Here is a 20,715-nt window from a genome sequence, read left to right as displayed (position 1 = left end):
GGTTTATACTTTTTTTAACAGTATCTTTGTGTGACTTTGATATTAGGCCAATGTGTTAGGAAGTAGTCTCCTTTTCTGTTTTTTAAATGAGTTTGTGTGAAATTAGTGTTTACTGTTCTTAAAATGTTCGATGAATTCACAGTGAAGCCATCTGATCTTGGACTTAGTTGAAAGATGTTGACTAAAGATTCAATCTCTTTACTTGCTACAGGTCTGTCGAGATTTTCAAATTTTCTTGAATCAGTTTTGGCATCTTATGTCTTCCTAGGAATTTGTTCATTTCATCTAGATAATATAATTGGTTTGCATCCAATTATTCATAGTATTCACTCATAATCTTTTAAATTTCTTTAAGGTTGATAGTAATATCCCTAGTTTTACTTGTTTTTAGTTATTGTTTTCTTTTATTTTTTGTTAATATAATTAAAGATTTGTCAACTTTGTTGATCACCTCCAAGAACCAGCTTTTTGGTTTCATTGATTTTTCTCTGTTGTTTTTCTATTCTGTTTTATCTCTGACTTAATGTTTATTATTTCCTCCTACTGACTCTGGGTTTAGTTTTCTCTTTTTCTTCAAGTTCTAACTTCAAGGTATGAGGTTAGGTTGCTGATTTGACATAGTTCTCCTTTTTTAATGTACATGTTTCATCTATAGGTTTCCCTCTGGCACTGTCTTCACTGCATCCTCTAAGTCTCAGTATGTTGTTCTTGCATTTTTCTTTTTATCTCCAGATATTTAATTTCCCTTGTGATTTTTTTCTTTGACCCATTGATTCTGTAAGAATGTGCTATTTCCACTTGTTTTCAAATTTCTCCTTTTTCCTTTTGTCATTAATTTCTAGATTTATTCCATTGTGATGGGTGAAGCTACTTTGTATAATTTCAATCCTTTTAAACTTATTTAGAATTATTTTGTGGCCTAATATATATGGTCTATCTTGGAGAATGTGCCCTGAGCACTTGAGAAGACTGTGTATATTCTATTGTTGGATGGATTATCCTGAATATGTCTGTTAGATCTAGCTTGTTTGTAGCGTTGATCAATTCTATTTGCTCCTGATCTTCTGCGTACACTTTCTATCCATTATTAAAAGTAGGATATTGAAGTCCCTACCCTATGACTATTACTATTTATTTCTCCCTTAAATTCTGTTAATGGTTGTTTCATATATGGGGGGTCTGTTGTTTGATGCATGTATATTTATAGTTTTGATAAATTAACACTTTTATCAATATATAATATCCCTGTATTCTGTAAAAATTTGACTTGGCATCTATTTGATGTTCTCTGATATTAGTATAGCCATGCCAGCTTTCTTTGGGCTACTATGTGAATGGAATATCTTTTCTATCCTTTCACTATTTGTTTCTTAGAGGTGGAAGTTACTCTAGTATAAGTGTATGTGTATACTTAGATCACATTTCTTAATTCATTGTTCTAGTCCCTGTCTTTTATTTGCTGGGTCTAATCCAAATACTTTTAAAATACTGCTGATAATAGAGGACATGATTCTGCCATTTTGCTATTTGCTTTTTCTGTAGTTTACATCTATTTGTTACTCAATTCCTCCATGCTGCTTTCTTTTGTGCCTGATTTTTGTGTACCATTTAAATTCCCTTTTCCTTTTCTGCATCTTCTTTAGTTATTTGCTCCTACAATGTACGTCGGTATACTTGGTAGCTTTCCATAGTGTCCATAAATCTCTGAGGCTCTGTTCACTTCTCTGTATTCCTTTTTCTTCCTGCTCCTTACATCAGGTAATCTCAGTTGTCCTGTCTTCAGGTTTTCTTGATTCTGTCATCTTCCAGCTTATATCTGCTATTAAACCATTTCAGTAATTTTTTTCATTTCAACTATTTTGTTTCCTAACTTCAGAATTTCTACTTAGTTTCTTTTTATAATTTTTATCCCTTCATATATTTTCTACCTGTACATGTATCATTCTTCTTATTTCCTTTACTTCTTTGTCTATGGTTTCTTTCAGCTCTTTGAGGATATTTAAGACACTTATTTTAAAGCATTCATTAAGTCCAAAAGTTCATTGCCTAGGCTTCTTCATGGAGAGTTTTTAATAATTAATTTTTTTCCAATAAATGAGCCATACTTTACTTTGTGATTTTTGTACTTGTTTGTTGAGAACTAGACATTTTGAATATTATAATACAGTAACTCTGGAAATCAGATTCTTTCTCCCTCCCCAAGACTGTATACAATTCTTCCCTCCTCTACAGTTTGTATGTTTGTTTAGTTACTTTTCCAAACTAATTTTGCAGAGACCATAATTTTTGTCTTGTGTGGTTACTAAAGTCTCCGATTCCACTGCCTCTGCAGTTAGCCAATGACCTGACAGAGATTTCCTTGAATGCCAGCATCTTTGTTCATCAAGCACTTTCCTGGATGCTGAAAGTATTCTACTAGAATCCAGAGCTAATAAATGTTGGTTCTGACAGTTCTTGCCAGCTCAAAAATTATTTAAGTGGGAGAACCAATTCCTAGAGCTTCTTATTCTGCCACCATTTTGAAGTGCACGTCATTTTGTTTTGACTTTCATCTTGAATATTAATATGAAATGTATCAATACACTTTCTTGACTGCATCAATAAGCTGTGCAATGAATAGAGTTTATCTTCCTTTCACTTTTAATGATATTGCATTACCTTTATGGTGATCTTCTATTGAATACTGAGGTATATATTAAAGTTGAGTATTTTAGTGGATTTATATAGCCTCAAATGTATAATATGAAAGTTGCTCCTTTGTCTTACATAATTCTTATATCAAATGTTGTTCATGCTTTTAAAATCATCTCCTCCCCCTAAATTTGTTAGAATCAGGCAGAAGGGAAGGGGCCGACTCTTCAAAAATCAAAGGAAGAATATTAGTCTCCCAACATCATGTGAACCATATGTTCCAGCACAGATAGCTGGTTAGGAAATATAAAAATTGATTATTTAGAGAATAATGCAATTTCTACTCTCTTTTTATAAGCAGATATCTGATACTAAGTTGGACTGAGCTTTTATCTTTATTCTCTTTCAAACGAGTAACTGTAAAACCAAGCAGCTCCTATGAAAAAAGAAAAAAAAGAAAAAACAAAAGCAATAAAAAGGAAGTAGTGCCCAAGGCCCCTAGAGTTTTTAAATTCAATTGGGATATCTTGCAGCTACTAACTTAGGTTTCCTCTTATTTTCTTTGATACCTTGTTTTCTATCCTATCATTTGAATTTGAATTTAAGCAGCATTCCTAAGAGCTTCCTGAATTGAAAATTAAATTTTGAAAAGTTCTACAACTCCAATCAAAACAACGGAGTGAATTCAAAATGGTAGCTATTACCTTGCAACTCAGCAATAGAGTATATTCAATTATCTTATTTCATTTTATTTTCTTTCATTTTTTCTGTTCTTTCATTTTAGATTATCAGTCTTATCTGGCAGGTCATTTTCAAAAGGGCTGGGGCAATATCAGTAGTTTTATGCTAATAAACAGTTTCATCATTATATAATGCAATCCAACATTAGTTCTTGCCTCAATGTATCCACATGAGGCAGAGATAATAAGATCCCTTTATCCTGCTTTTGTGAGATTATGAAACATATGAGAATGAAAACATCATTTAAAAAGTTAATAAATGGAATGTTCTTAGCAAATATTATTTCTGGCCAATTTGACTGAATTTTGTTATAAATTTTGACACAATTCTCCCCATTCATCCTTCTGGGAAATTTATAACCTAGTTAGAATACATATGACTGGAGAACTACCCTGTAAAAACATAGCAAAGTGCCATAGTAAAATTTTATTATAGGCTCATAGGTCATAACATCAGAGGGTTGTGGGGTCAGGCCTAAAATATAGATATTGTGATTCCATGTCAAGATTTCTTAGAGATAAGCTGAATCTGAGCTAAATGAGCCAAAGGGATATTCAGACAGAAATCTATTAAAAGAGGAGAGCAAAGAGATGGGGTTGGTGTGTATATAAAAAGGGGCTGAGATGGAAGGACAGAGTTTTCTCAAGTCTTAGGAAAAAGGAAAATAAATTTCCTTCAGGTAAATAAGTGAACACACAGAGAAAAAGTGCTGAAAGTCACCTGATCGGGGGAAAATCATAGATCTCATCTTTGCAGGCAGTCTCAGAGTTAGGGTTTGGATATACTATAGAACCCAGAGTGGGAAACAGACCAACGTAGATCCCAATCCAACCTGTTCTTATTAGCTCTGGGAAAGCCCCTGAAAGCACCTAACTTCCAATCTTTAACATAGTCACAACAACCACAAAAAATAAACAAAATGTGTGGTATGCTGTAGCAACCAAACAAATGTTAGTTGCTATTTTTCCATAGACCTTACTCACTTATGGTTATGATTATGCAATTTTGGAATCAGACAATTTATCAGCAGAATGCTTATGGTTGTAAATAAGAGAAAACTCAATGTCTAATCAATAAGGAAACTTATAAACTCACTAAGGGTAAGTCCCAAGGTCGGAGATGCTTCAAAATTAGTTGAAAAAAAATTTCAGTAGTGTCAACATGACCCAGGTTTGTTCTGTTGTCCACACTTCCATTCAGAGAGTGGCTTTGTTATATAACCGGTTTCCTGGATGTTTGTAGGATGGCTATGGTAGCATTCATGTCTGTGGATAAGAGAAAGTGCTTCTCCAAATCATCAAAGTTCCTCCTGGCCCAGCGTGGGTGGTACAAACTAGGTCATATTTCCTACACATTAACTGTTGCCAGAGAAGAGTCAGGATCTGATTGGTTTAGGCCTTGATTCCTAAACCAATGGGAGAAAAATGGATGGAAGGAAAGAGAATGGGATGGTCATGATTATCAGGCCCCATTTTTGGGGTCAGACTTGGGCTTAGGGAGTCACACCTAATGTCCACTATTGAACACTTGGGTTCCAATATTTACTGTCTATGTCCTTAGACAAGTTATACAACCTTATTGAATTTACTTAGTTGTAAAATGAGTATGAAGCTGAACTGAAATAAATATGAAAACAAAAGATTCTCAGAATATCTGATATGTACTAAGTCCCCAGTAAGTATTAAGGAGTACTAATATTATTATTCATATATATACGTTCACATTATGGAATAGCTTTTAAATTGTCTGCTTTTCTGAGTAAATTGTGAAAATACAAACAATATCACCTTTATTTTTTACCTCCAAAGCTTACATATAATAAAGATCCAACATATTTTTTTAGCAATGAGTGACTACATGAATATCTGTTGAGCAAATGAATAAAGACCTAAAAACAATAGGAGATAGATTTAAAAGAAAGATAAGCAAATAGTGACCGGATCAATTATTCAGGATATGGGAACAAAATGGTACAGACTGAGAAAGAATATAGTTGAGATTAAAAAAAAATACATCAGATTTAGAGAGGACTTTTCCCTGAAGACTAGAGTGGCTACAGGAAGTGGACAAACCAAACATAAATTGAGTATAGGGTAACCAGCTCATAGAGACTGTGACATCTTCAGACACTTTATTTTATAATTTGATAAATAATGAATATTTGGATAAAACCTATGTGAATGCTTACTGCAGTCGAGAGGATGTAGAAGAAATAATAATAGGAACTACTGAGTGTTTGATCTATTCTAGGCATTGTTCTAAGTGTTCCTCTTGTGTAAACTCATGTATAAACCTCAAAACAAATGCACGAGATAAGTACTATTCTTTGTGTTCTCATTCCTATTTATAGGTGGGAAAGTCAAGCCCAGAGAGTCTGAGCAACTTGTCTAAATCACAAAGATAGCAAGTAGCAAACTGAGACTTTTACCCAAAGTCTCAGAGTCTGTGTCCTCAGCCATTACACTCTGCTATTATAAAATGGAAGGGTGCTCAGAGAAATCAGATTACATTTCCAAACCATGATGCACCCAAGAGTTAGATGTATTAGTATTCATGCAGAGTACCTCAGGCCTCCCAGGTCACTGAGAGCTGAAAGGCAAAGACAACAGTTCATGGCATATGTGCTCCCTCTGACCCTCCCTTTTGGGCTTCCCTTGTGCCTCAGCTGGTAAAGAATCTGCCTGCAATGTGGGAGACCTGGGTTTGATCCCTGGGTTGGGAAGATCCCCTGGAGAAGGGAAAGGCTACCCACTCCAGTATTCTGGCCTGGAAGACACGACTGAGCCACTTTCACTTTCTGACTCCCCTGTTGTGCTTTCATCAATCCCTGCATATAACACAATGGCTGCATAGAGAGCCAACTAGACAAATACTTGTTGAGTGAATGGTTGTGTGCATGGATGGATGGATGGATGGATACCAGCATACGTGATGTACCCAACTTATTTCCATGGCAGACTAACCTCTCAATGCCTCTCCATTTGGTAAATGTCTCTAAATATTTGTTGCCCTTTTCAAGATGAGATGGTATGCTTTGCAATAATTCTTGGAATAATATGAAAGAGATACTTAAGAGATAAGCCATGCCTCAGAGCCTGAGATTTGGAATGAATACAAGGTTATATGTCCCTTTCCAGGGACTCTTTCCCTGGAATTGTGGCTGAGCTAGAGAGAAAAATCACAAGGGACTCTTCAGGGAAGCTAAGGGACTAGGGATTATCCAAGTACCACTCCCCTCAGGAGAAATCTACAAACAGTAAAACACTCATCTTGAGACATTTTATGGTTATGGTTAGCATAGATCTCTCCTGGAGAAGGAAATGCAACCCAATCCAAGATTCTTGCCTGGGAAAGCCTATGGATAGAGCGGCCTGGTAGGCTACAGTCCATAGGGTCACAGAGACTGGGACAGGATTTAGTGACTAAATGACAATAACAAAAGCCCTTGATCATCTGACTTTAACTGGAAATTCCTGCATTTCCCTTCAGCTTCTTCTATACTGCTGCTGCTGCTAAGTTGCTTCAGTTGTGTCCAACTGTTTGTGATCCCATGGACTATAGCTTACCAGGCTCCTCTGGCCATGGGATTCTCCAGACAAGAATACTGGAGTGGGTTGCCAGGCCCTCCTCCAGGAGACCTTCCCAACCCAGGGATTGAACCTGCATCTCCTACTGCTCCTGCAGTGCAGGCAGATTCTTTATAGCTGCACTAAAAATTCAAGGGAGGGAGTCAGAATTCCTCCTCTTTCTAGAGAGCTGTGGCCTCCCGTGGGGTCACAAAGAATTCAACATGACTGACTGAGCATGCATGCATAATTAGCTAGGATTTTGGGGGTTTCCCAGGCGCAGAGGTAAAGAATCCACCTGCCAATGCAGGAGATGTGGGTTCTATTCCTGGATCAGGAAGATCCCCTGGAGTAGGAAATGGAAACCCACTTCAGTATTCTTACCTGGAAAATCTCATGGAGCCTGGTGGGAAGGCTACAGTCCATGGGGTCACAAAGCGTCAGATGTGACTGAGTGACTAAGCAGGTAGCCTCCAAAGAGTTAAGTTTCAAGAACCCTATCTAAACCACAATACAGATTTCAGATTCAGCTGTGCAAATAAAATACCATGTTGAAACATAACAAAGATGAGTGTTGAGACTGTTGTACTAGACATCTCTCTGCCTGCCTTAACTATGTGGTCTCATCTCTTGCCCAGAAAGATCTTTATTATTAAAAATAAATAAAACCAAAATTATTTCCTTATCTCTCTTTACTAATCATTTGTCATCTATGAGAATGTTTCAAAAGTCATTTTCATATTTAGTAGATATTGATGGAAGGCAATTCATTTGTAAATTGGACTTTAATAAAAGAAGCTTTAAAAAAGTCATGGTACTTCCATACCCTTACAAACACATTTCTTCAGCTTGCAGTCTCAGAAGGAACAAAATTAAAGCTGCTTGAGCAAGTTTCCTGGCTGGAGAAAAAGCTAGAAGCTCTGGACTGTAGGGAAGACAGTAGAAAACTATACAAAAAAATGGTTCTTGCAAAAGACCAGGTATGTCATAGAAGAAGAATAATCTTTATTTTAAAAGTTACCTAAACATATGAGCTGACAATCCTGTAGTTATTTCTGGCTGGACTGGAAGTTCATATTTAAGTTCAAGATGGTAAATCACAGTTTTTGTATTTGCTCAATATAACTGTATTTCCTGATAGAATATTCACATACAAAAATAAACTTTCTTGGTGATATTTTTAGGTGTGATATGTATTCTTTTGAATCATATTAAGTGAATATTCTATTTATTTTATAAGTGATATTGACTATACAAATGTTTCTTAGTTTTCAATTGAACTTAAGCAATAGCTTCTTTCTGGGTAGTGAAAGAAGTTGATCAAAACATTTTTCATAGACTTTTAATAAATTACTTTATAAGAAGTTACCACTCTCTGAATCTCAGGACATTTATATATGTGTCATTATGTAAATGTGTCTCTTGTTCACTCCATGTTGTTTTGTATCTGCTTTTGTGATAGAGGGATGGATAGACGGGTAATCTGTATCTACATATAGGTATATATATCTTTACATTAAAACATATCCATATATTCCAAAGGCAGAGACCAATTCATTGGGTCCCACATGTATGTATACGTGATGTGATATAAGGTAGCTTAACATTATCTGCAGTACATCAAGCAAACATTATTTTTCCCGATCATGACCTAGTTTTTACTATATTAATATACTTTGTTGATGGGTTGTTCCATGGAATGGAAGAGAGAAAGAGATGGGAGCAATGATCTATTTAATGATGATATTCAAAACATCTAGCTGAGATAATGCTGCCGTTTGTAAAATATGAGAACCAGTACATATTTACATCTGGAACATTTTGAATATGTAAAAGGAAGAGTTACACACTTTGTTTCTAAACTCTACCCCTTTTCAGTGCATTGAGAAATTACAGGCTGAAGTAAAAGCTTCCCAGGAGCAACTTACAGCCCATGTAAGTGTATTCCGCCTTTTTCCATCCTTTATTTTTTATCATTGTTATTTTGCGAATGAACAGAAATGTTTCAAAAGTTATAGCTATAGTCTCTCCACTGCAAACCAATCACAGGGCTAAGAACCAGCATTTTACCGCCTCTATAGCGTTGTTTTCCAAAAACAGAACTCTGATTTACACTGATGATAAAAAATTGCAAGACTGAGTTCTTATATGTAACCGGATGACCTAATCAGATACGATCATGATAAGAGAACTGGAAACTAAGGGTAGAAAAACAAGCAAGCTGGGCTAGTTGTGAGTGAATAGAAGTGGAAACTTTAGACACCTCTCCTATAGGCCTAGGACAGTTCTTAAACTTTTGTATACGGAGAAGTATCTGGAAAACTTTTTGGAACAAACAGTTTTCTGTATGCCTAGGATAGGACCTGAGAGCATGTCATTCTAGGGAATGCTGGATTCAGATGCCGCTGCTGCCCATCTTTATACCATATTTTGAGTAGCATTATTGTATATATATTTATTTTGCCCCAGTCTTCTGGTTTTTAGGCTAATGACCATATGAACAAATCAGATAATGAACTGCCCATTTTCTGCTACAAGTCTTCCCTGAGAGAGAGGAGGAGAGACCCTCTGAAGTTCCAGGGGAAATTTCATTTATACTTTACTCTGTCTTCACTTAGAGAACAGCTTAATGAGCATCTCCTGCCACAACAACCTTGTGGATCCATGTGCCTAAACCAGTGGTTGTGGCCCTGCCACTGCCCCTTCTCAAGGAGCTGAACAGCCCTAATGCTGGGAGTGTTTCCTCAAAGAGTCACTCGCCATCCCCTTACTTATCTCCTCCATCCACATCGCGCGTACTATGGAATGACTTATTGATTAAGAAGAGTGGCCAGTCACCTTCCATGGCCAGTCTAAACAACAACAAACTCAGACCAATCTGAGATCTGACAGACTGCAGCCCAGAAGTCCTAGAGAAAAGACCACAGAATAATATATTCTGGTCACCAGCCCTTTGAGGTTTGCAGTGATCTGATCTGGATAAAAACCACAAGAGTTGCCCCATTTTTTTGTCCTGGGGTAGAGAGAAGCTAATCTGCCGTGGCGGTTAGCAGAGTTTTAGACTAAATTTAGATTCTTTTCTGGCCTTGTGTGCTCAAATGACCAAGATTGAACATGACCAAGGCCTGCACTCAGGACACGGTGACTGATTCAGACAGAAACATCGCTCATTAGCCGAGCGTGTTCTCCCCACTGCCTCTCCCCTGGCCTGCCTCTCAGGCTACTGGATAATGACTATTGTCAGAGGATGGCACCTCATGCCAGGTGGATCCCTACAGCCATTCACCCAGGGAGTTTTTAGCTCAGAATGTTTTAAGGAGAGAGATTTGCTAAGGTTCAGTTATTAGCTTCCAGCACCTCTTCATGAAAAACTGATGAACACTCAAGGTCATGGGAGCCTTAGGGAAATTCCTGCAGTGTCCTCTTCCCCTGTTGAGCTTCCACAGAGTCGATTCCTGTTCCATGCTGTTCCTGTCCCAGGCGTGTCTGAACTGGGAGCGCTCCCTTGTCTTAGGGTATTGGTACCAACCAACGAGATTCCTCCTGTGTAATTGTCAATGCTCAGCTTATAATATAGCAGATTCATCAGTAAAGTTTTGCTTACTCATCAAGAATATGTAAATGAAAATAATGTTAATCATAATGTTTACTGAAGTGGACTGTGTGTTTCCTAGGTGATAGGGGCTTTATGTATTACCTATTTTACTTCCCAATACAACTCAAAAAGGTGAGCATTATTTTTCAGATAAGAAAACGGAGTCTTAGAAATTAGATCATTTGTCACACACATGTTGATTGTGAAATCCATGCTTTTGCTCTCACTTGCTACCTCTCCAAATTGTATTTCCCACACACCATTGGAAGTGTCAAACCTGTTGATCAAGCTCCTATCTCTAGTCTCCTTTCTCTATCTACTCTGAGTGGTTAATCAGTTCATAATTCTTGAACTCTTCCTTCCATGCAAATAAGCATACGCTCCTCCCTCTACCAAGTTCTTTCTATCTTAATAATCTTCTGATCACAGCTCCTCAGTGCTGTAATGAGCATTTCTTAAAACACTGTTCCTGGAGAAAAAATTTTAATTATGTTAATAGGTATTCTGAAAAAAAAATATGAGAGGGGCATTGGAAATAAAGTTAAATATGTTCACTTACTGCAGGATTTATCAGTGTATAATCAATCTCCAAAAAAGGGCCAGAGTATGTAATTTCCCAGTGGTGTTTGTCCTTGAATGACATTTTAAGCATACAACCTTGGAGACTGCTGGTATACTGCATTGAATTAAAACTCTAGGTTTGCTAAATACGACCTGAATATGTCACGGATATCCTAGGTTCAGCACATACAAAGTCAAATTTATCATTTTTTATTCTTTTCTCTTCAGTGTGTTCGTCTGTGTTCCCCAGGCATGGTGAATAATATCACAGTGTTATTACATATACTGTAGATCCAAACTTAAAACAGTATTAAAATCCTACCTGTTTCTGCTTATATCTCATATTTGCCTAACTGCTGCCTCTGAGTATACTTCTACAAGTTATCTCACTTCCATGTCTTTGATTCCATTGTCCTGCCAATCCCTAGCTCTTTTTGACCATCATAGATCTCAACTGTTGCTACTAGCCCCAAATTATCAGATATTCAAGTTCAGAGCCCCCGCGACCCCTGCCCACCACCTCACCCAATCACAATGCAGCCCACTCGCTCTCACATCATCAAGCCCTGTTTGCAGAAGGAGAAAGGATAAAAAACTGTGTGTAAGATCTGGTGTGGGGGCAGAAAACCAAACAGAGCTGGAGGTTAGCATTCATGGGAGATTGGAATGTCCTGGAGGAGCAGAGGAGAGAAGGGGGATGAATGGCCCAAGGTGTGGGAGTGGAGCCCTGAGGATGCGGTGAGGAGACAGGAGATCAGAGGCTCCTGGGAGTCCTGGAACGTTCAAGGTTAGGCAGTAACTGAGAGTATTAATGAGTTTTTGAGCAGTTTGTACTTACACCACCTACAGTCTGTGAGAGTCACGTGCAGAGTCTAGAATTCCTGCCTGGCTGTGCCTCCCCAGTGTAACCCTGCTGCAGGACGTGACCACCGCCAGGCTCTCCTGGCTTCCCTGCCACTCTGGAAAGTTTTGCACAGGACTGTCCCATCCCTAGCCTTCATTTCCCTGTTCTCACTCACCCCTCTCTCTCCTCAGTCCAGCAGGCTGGTAAAATAGAGCTGTCATCTTTCTCTACACAGCCAGAGTCTGTCCGTGCCCTGTGACTCTGCTCTCTGTGCTCCCACGATCCAGGCTGTCCTTCTACTTTTCCAAATAAATGTTACTCTGTCTGTAAGACTTGTATTAAGGACCAACCTCTCCCTTAACTCCCAGAGTACCTTCTCTGGGCTCCCTAGCCTCTTGTACACCATCTGTTTTAGCTTGAAACACTGCATTTTATCTATTTATTTTTATTGGGGCATAGTTGCTCTGTGGCTTCTCTCATAGCTCAGTTGGTAAAGAATCCACCTGCAATGCAGGAGACCATGGTTCAATTCCTGGGTCGGGAAGATCTGCTGGAGAAGGGACAGGCTACCCACTCCAGTATTCTTGGACTTCCTTTGTGGCTCAGCTGGTGAAGAATCTGCCCGCAAAGCAGGAGACCTGGGTCCAATCCTTGGGTTGGGAAGGTCCCCTGGAGAAGGGAAAGGCTACCCACTCCAATATTCTGGCCTGGAGAATTCCATAGACTATAGTCCAAGGGGTTGCAAAGAGTCGGAGACGATTGAGTGACTTTCACTTTCACAGTTGCTCTATAATGTTGTTACTTTCTGCTCACATTTTACTGATGCTCTGTTTACACTTCTGTCCACCACTGGACATGAAGGTCAGCACCAAAAATGTATGGGCTCATTGCAAACCACTCAATATATTTTGCTTAACTGAATTTTACCCTGAGCATGTCATTTCCCCTGTTCCAATGCCAGGAGCTATCACAGTTGCCCATTTTCCCAGAATAAAGTCTAACCTCCTGACTACGGCTTTTATCACACTGGAAATGAGAGGCCAATCCCTTCTCCTGTCTCTTCTCCATCACACATCTGTGTGATGGCCCTGAATATGGCCATGAATTCCTGCCCCTTTGCTCATTTGCGACTGGAATATGCCCCATCATTGTGCTCCCCAGATTTTCCCCATGCTTTATTAAGCTTATTGCTCCCAGAAAGTTTTGTTTGGCCATCAAACTGGAAGTGGTCTTCTTTCCTTGGTACTTTCACAGCCCTCCTCTGCACGTGTCTTCTGTCATTTGTTACACTATGACCCACAACAGAATTATCTGATGGGCCCAGTGCTTCCCCAAGCCTGTGAGCACCTCAAGGATAGAGAGCAAGTGTGTTTTTCTTTATGCCTCTCACAATGTCTGGTTCAATGCTTTGTACAGATTTCATTGAAATGAATTGCTAAAATGGATAAATTTAAAATAAGGTTATTTTGGAATTTATAATAGTCCACTTTAAATCTCTGGGAAAGTTATTTTATGAAATGTTACTCCTTAGAAATGCCAGTTACATAAGGCACTACTTTAATCTTAAATTGATACTTTCAAGGTATAACATGGAAGGGACAAAAAGGTAATGATTCCTTAGAGTGAAAATAAAAGGAAAAAATAGCAGAGAAAGAATAAGTTGTAAGAAAGCTCAATTTCAGAAGAAGTAAGAAGAGCAGCTGAAGGACACTATGGTCTTAACATGGAAATTAACAACCCAAGGTCTTAGTTTCCTTCTATTCAGGATTCACTCTTCTAGAAACCAACAGTCAAATTATATTATTATATAATTAAATTGATAGCTATGAAATGTGGAAAAGGTACAAGCCTCAACATTTCAGAGTAAAACTGTCACTGCTAATATTTTGAAGATTAAAATCTCATCCCATGAACTTTGGGATTCCTTGTCACAGCTAACACTTTTAAAAGATTACCAAGAACTGCCCCTCTCAGCACACATGTGGACACCCACTTGAGCCACCCACAGGACTAACTTGCTCTGAGCATTTTCATCACTCCCATCTGCATGATTTTATCTACTAAAGAGACCTATATGGAATTAAACAAATATTTCAACTGAGTGTTTATAATAACTTAAATATTATTGCCCACATTAGGGCAATTTGAATCAGAACTACGAGTCTTAAAGAAGAAAAAAAAAAAACAACCTTTTAAAATGAATGCCTTCCGAATTGTTGAATCCATTGCTTGCCTACTTGTAGTATTTGGGAAATATAATTACTTATCCTTGCTCATTCACTCTGTCATCGACAATGTGATTATCTGCAATAGTCCAGAGGTTTGCCTCCCCTCACACCTCCCCTCCATCCCAATGGCTAGTTCATCTCTTGGTCTCGCTACCACCAAAATTTGACCAGAGCCCAAAGGTCTATAATACTCCATAGGATTATTCCAAAAGAGAAATCTAGACAACTGGATGATAGATGCTTGAGTGTTATGCTGTTCTTTATTCTGTCCTGTATGCTTGAAATAATTCATAATAAACAGTTACAAATACCCAGAAGAAGAAACCCTTCTAATGAATTATACAGGGTGCTTCAAGCTTTAGTTTAGATACTTGTATCTTTAAAATCAGAAGCTCCTGACCTTTCTAAAGTTTCTAAGTACATTCTTAGACCTGGAAGCAACAGTCCTGATACTCAGAGTGAGGAGCAGAGGACATGGAAGGATCACCATGAGTACCATGGCAGAATTTTCCCAAATAATTGGTTTTAATTGCTCCCTTTCCTTCTCTAAAGAAGCTATCAATTCCCATTTTACTTTCCAAAGTAAGGATCCACAAGAGTCACCAATTTAGATCCAATGCAGACTCCTCTCCCCTAGAATTCCAGGCCCTCTACTAATTAGTCTTTTCCTACTATGATAGAGAACATGGGCTATTTTTGTTATTGCTGTTTTTTGGCTGCCTAAGCATTCATTAACACTCCTTCCTCAGCAGTACCTTGATATCCTTTCCAAATATGTCTCTCTCATTGTGCAGTCTTGGAAGGCCTATAACTCAAAGTACCCTGTCAGCTAGTAGCTGGGAACAGGCATGTGCCCAATTGGACTCTGAATATTCATTCAGGTGAAGCAAGAGAGGAAAAACTCATGGAACTGAAATACCCTAGCAGTGTCACCCAGGCATCACGGTGCAGGAGTTTGTGTTGCTGGACCAGGACTGCTCTAGCTCCTGTTTCTGAATCTGACTCCTGTCCATTTTAGGAACCACCAAATAACCCTAATTAGCTTGAAGAAAATTCCCTTTTTCTGTATACTCATCAGAATCAGATTAGATTGTTTGTTTACAGCTGAGATGCTGTAATTCTTATACTCTCCAGATTGTTCTCAAAGTGTGGCCCTGGGACCAGAAGCAAGAGAGTCACCTGGGACTTGAAATGCAAGTTTTCGGGTCTCATCGCACACCTTCTGAATCAGAAGCCCTGGGAGTGGGATCCAGCAATATGTTTTTCAAGTCCCCCAGTGATTCTCATGATGGCTCGTGTCTGAGACGCACTGCACAGTCCAGCACAATCCCCATCGCTTTCAGCCTAGACTCTCCGTTTTCCCCAGTATCATTGTCCCTAACCAGCATCTCGCTGTCACCCTCATAACCCCTGCCTCTGGGAAGCATCTCCAGGCCTCGTTCTTTGTACAGCAAGCCAGGATCATGGCACATGGGACACGTTTGTCCAACTGATGAACCAAAGGAGAATGGTCTTCCCGCTCCTTCCCCTCTAAAGCTCACACTTCTGTGTAACTCTAGAAGTATTACCTTGTTCCTGCAGCTTGTCATGACTAATTTTAGGATAATGTGACAGTAATTAATACCTTAGAGTCATACACCAACCTACACTTTTCTAAATGCTCCCGCCCACATTATGTCATCTGTTTTTCACAACAGTCCTGTGAGGCAGGTAGTACTCCACCTTTATCAGATGAGGAAAGTGAGTTAAAGAAGCCTGCTCACAGAAAACAGCTTACATGGAACAAAGCAAAGACCTGAGTGTAGCTATTCTGACTCCAGGACCCCTGTTTCATAAGCATGATTTCACTTTCATTTGAAAATTTTTGCTAAATATATGTGCCAACACACACGCTGGTTGTATTGATAAATTAATTTTCAGATCTTTTAACTTTATTATCATCTACAGACCTCATGTCAGAGTGAATCAGCCTGAGAGACTTTGTTAATGGGATCTGATAGAGTCCTACCTGGAGTCAATGAGGAATGGGGGAATTCCTCCCCTATGGGCCTTTCTTTTTGAACCAGACACGTTAATCCAAATGGAAAATTCCTCAGTGATTGTTTATGAGCAGAACCCATTGGTACTAAATAGCTGCATGTGGGATAAATCTCAGAAATATTTTTATTGCATTAGTTGATTATAGTTAACCCTCTCTACATTCTGCCTTCGTTGGTTAGGCTATCTGGGCTTAATGACTATTTTGAACCTTCATTTTATAGGTTAAAATAACCACATAACCCTTTATGTGGTTATCCCATGGCTCATCTCCTATGTGCTGGCACTGGAGAGGTGACAAATAACTGAAGGATGACAGAGGTTTTCTGATCCCATTGGTGGGTTTTGCTGCCAAACGTCTCAGTGAGCTTGGAAGGAGAGGGTCTGAGCTCTCAGTTCACATCAGCAGGTCACTCATAATCTCTGAAGTCAGTACCCTCTGAATTATGAGCCATTACATGGCTCCTGCCCAGCAAGAAGTGGTTGAATAACTAATAGCATATGGATGAGGCAATATTAAGTATAAAACTTTGGAGTGCCACCAGGACCTTATTTAATTAAAATTACCTTTTTCTCTCTTTCTCTCTCTCTCTCTTTTTTTTTTTTTTTTTTGGCCTCAGAAAGTCAAGGCACAATACGTTGCTGTGGGAGCCACTAATATTAGCTATAGGATCCTCTACTAGTGAAGGCAGATTGAGAATGCAGGGACCTGAGGCCTGAGTTTGGTCACTCAGAACAAGCAAGCTTGGATTCTCATTTTCCCAGGAGGCTCATTTTCCCCTTCTCTAACTGGATATGGGGTCTGTTTGCTCACTTTCCATAGATGATGAATAAGTTCAAGATGAACAAGCCCCCAAGGACAATCCTTGTCCCTCCAGCGACTTTAGAATCATTGCATGTGTCTGATCTTTGTTAGTCACCTACTTGGACCCATAATCTAATCCACTTACTCTGTGAATACCTGTTAGCTGACTATGCATTTCTTCAAACTTACATTTCATTTATTTGATAAGCTTGGACTTACACCAACATCCTCTCAAAAGAATATACAGAGTTTAGAGGCCCAAACATTTCAATATATTCATAGATTTTTGGTATACTCTCTAATTGCTTGTCAAAAAATCAGGTGGGAACAACACAAGATTGTTCCCAGCATTTTCCTCTTTGCTCCTGAGCTGCATTAATCTTTATAAGCCACCAGCCATTAACGCTCACACAGAATTCACTCTATACTATTATTATCAGCATCGACTAGAAATCATGTTTTTTATTTGTTCTCTTAATAACTGAAAGCACTTTAAGATGAGAGAGAGTCATACCTTTTCATTATGAAGGATAGAGAGATAAGCTATAGATATGAGTCACGAGGGTTTTGTAAAGGCCTCGCTGGTCCTGGTATCGGGGCTTCCCTGGTGGCTCAGCCGGTATAGAGCCTCCCCACAGCGCAGGAGACCCAGGTTCAATCACTGGGCTGGGAAGCTCCCCGGAGAAGGAAATGGCAACCCACTCCAATATTTTTGCCTGGGAAATCCTAATTCCTGTCGGTATAAGAACAATAATGGAGAGCTAGTTGCTGGGTTAGTGACTTAGCCCTGCTACTCCAGCTGCATGACTGACAAGGTTTACTAAAGTTCTTCTCTTCCCATTTGTGTAAAGAAGCTAATAGCATTCTTTAGCCTCATAGGGTACCATGGAAGACATATAAACTGGCAAACTGAGGTAACGCCTATGAAGTGGTTGGCAGAGTGCCTGACACATACCAAGGTTCAAAAAAGTTAGTAACAGTTATTCCGAAAGGGACTGTTTCAGTATAGTTCCACAATTTTATGGGGTTGTCACAAATAAGCTGTTGGAATGAAGTACTTCGTTTTGGCTGCCCGTTTGTTTATAGACAGTGCTAGGAAGCTCATTAATCAGAGACTCAAAATTAATTTCGGAGGAGAATCCTGCATCCTTGAGTACTTTCCTCAGCTCATTTCTCCCCCTGGAGAATGTCTTCTGGAGCCTTTTGTAGAACTGTCTCCTTTTGATTTAATTGTGTGTCTGTCTTTACCTCTGGTTAGATTGTAAGTTTCTGATTCTGGTGTCTGCCAAGTAGTAGGTTCTCAATAAATATTTGTTTAAAAAAAAATGAATGAATCAGTTTATCAGTGAGTGACTGAGTGAAGGAAGGTGAGAAGCCTTTTAATTTAAAAGAGTTATTTCAGGCTTCACAATTTCTAAAACCAGATGTTAGTTCTAGCCCCAACCCAGCTGACCATTTCTACCAGAGAGTTCTGTGCTTAACTGCACTCCAAGAGTGATATTTGAGCTCAATATTTAGCTTTAAAAAGCTGGGATGAAAGGAAGCATATCACAGAAGAGTGCCTGAAATAAGGTCCACATTCCCCTTTCAGATAGATACCCTAAAATCCTTCCTGAATTAAGTGGGATTAGCAAAAAGTCACATTTCTAGACGGCATCAAGTTGTCCTAGTATTGCTTTTATCGAATGAGAGGGAGGTAGGATGGCATGATGCTAATGACTTAGTTTGGGAAGATTTTATTAAAAAATTATCCTGTGGAGTTTTTCAGTATATTCACTATCAGATTATTGTTAAAGACATTTATTATTTTACTAGAGAACATGTCTTTCTGTAATTTCTGTATCAGGAATATTGGCATTTCCATTGAGCATTGGACTTGCTTTTACTCCTTGGATTCTGTGCTTCTATTAATAGTTATTTTGACTATTAGAAAGGCTGGAGCCAAGTCCTCTGTACCTTGGCTCTAGAAAGTGATAATGTAGGATGTCAGGGAATGAGCTGTGTGAACCAACCTTCACACCTGTTTCCCTATCCTTAACTCCTTAATGTATCTTTCAAGTTCTTATTTTAGTGACTTCTAGTTCAATTTATTTACCTTTTCAACCTACTCTAAATTCTTTCTGAAATGCATCAATACCAAATTAAATAACAAATCATAAGAGAAGTATTAATAATAAAACTGATTCTATAAAAGTGCCCTGGGCAGTTCTCCCAGAATTGGCTCCACTGACTAGAGATATACCATGTTCTTGGACTGGAAGAATCAATATTGTTAAAATTACTATACTACCCAAAGCAATTTATAGATGAATGCAATGCCTATCAAATTACCAATGGCATTTTTCATAGAATTAGAACTAACAATTTAACAATTTGTATGGAAACATAAAAGCTCCCAAATAGCCAAAGCAGTATCAAAAATGCAGCTAGAGGAATCAGGCTTCCAGCTCTCCTACAAAGCTACAGGAATCAAAACAGTTTAGTACTGGCACAATAACAAATACAGATCAATGTAACAGGACATAAAGTCCAGAGATAAACCCATGCACCTATGGTCAACTGATTCCTAACAAAGGAGGCAAGAATATACAATGGAGAAAAGACAGTCTCTTCAGTAAGTGGTGCTAGGAAACTGGACAGCTACATGTAAACAAATGAAATTAGAACATTTTCCAACACCGTACACAAAAATAAACTCAATATGAATTAAAGTCTTAAATGTAAGGCTGAATACTATAAAATGCTTAGAGGAAAATATAGGCAGAACACTCTCTGATATAAATCACAGGAATATCTTTTTTCAATCTACTTCTTATAGTAATGAAAACAGAAACAAAAACAAACAAATGGGACCTAATTAAACTTAAAAGCTTTTGCACAGCAAAGAAAACCATAAACAAACCAAAAGACAACTCATGGAAGGGGAGAAAATATTTGCAAAGAAAGTGACTGACAAGAGATTGTTCTCCAAAATCTACAAACAGCTCATGCAGTTCTACATCCAAATTAAAAAAAAAAAACAAAATCAAATCCAAAAGTGGGCAGAAGATCTAAATAAACATGACATTTCTCCATAGAAGACATAAAAATGGCCAAAAAGCACATGAAAAGATGCTCGGCATCACTGATTATGAGAAAAATGCAGATCAAAACCACAATGACTTATCACCTCACACTGGTCAGAATGATCATCATAAAAAAAATCCACAAATGGATGCTGAAGAGGATGTGGAGAAAAGGGGACTCCCCTACACTGTTGGTAAGAATGTCGATTGGTGCAACCACTCTGGAGAACAGTATGGAGGTTCCTTTAAAAAGTTAATATAGAACACCATATGACCCAACAATCCCATTCTGGGGCATACATCTCAACATGCAATCTCAATGTTCATTGCAGCACTATTTACAACACCTGTGACATAGAAGTAACCTAAATGCCCATCAAAAGCAGAATGGATAAAGAAGATGTGATACATATATACAATAGGATATTTCTCAGCCATTAAAAGGAACACATTTGAGTCATTTCTAACGAGGTAGATGAACCTACAACCTATTATTCAGAGTGAAGTAAGTCAGAAAGGAAAAAACAAATATATCCTAATGCATATATATGGAATCTAGAAAGATGGTACTGATGAAATTATTTGCAGGGCAGCAATGGAAATACAGACATAGAGAACAGACTTATGGACACGTGAGTGGGG

The 20,715-nt window shown here is 38.4% G+C and overlaps 1 protein-coding gene across 1 annotated transcript in view; it reads left to right on the top strand.

Annotated features, from left to right (window-relative positions):
- CCDC192 (coiled-coil domain containing 192) overlaps positions 1–20,715 on the top strand; it is a 192,823-nt gene that overhangs the window by 41,863 nt on the left and 130,245 nt on the right. The window contains 2 exon segments of the mRNA XM_065934333.1: positions 7,787–7,918; positions 8,817–8,873. Coding sequence (XP_065790405.1) covers positions 7,787–7,918; positions 8,817–8,873 — 189 coding nt within the window.

The sequence above is a fragment of the Muntiacus reevesi genome, chromosome 1 (assembly GCF_963930625.1).
Source record: "Muntiacus reevesi chromosome 1, mMunRee1.1, whole genome shotgun sequence".
Classification (NCBI taxonomy): Eukaryota; Metazoa; Chordata; class Mammalia; order Artiodactyla; family Cervidae; genus Muntiacus; species Muntiacus reevesi.
This window is presented reverse-complemented; position numbering and strand designations above follow the sequence as displayed.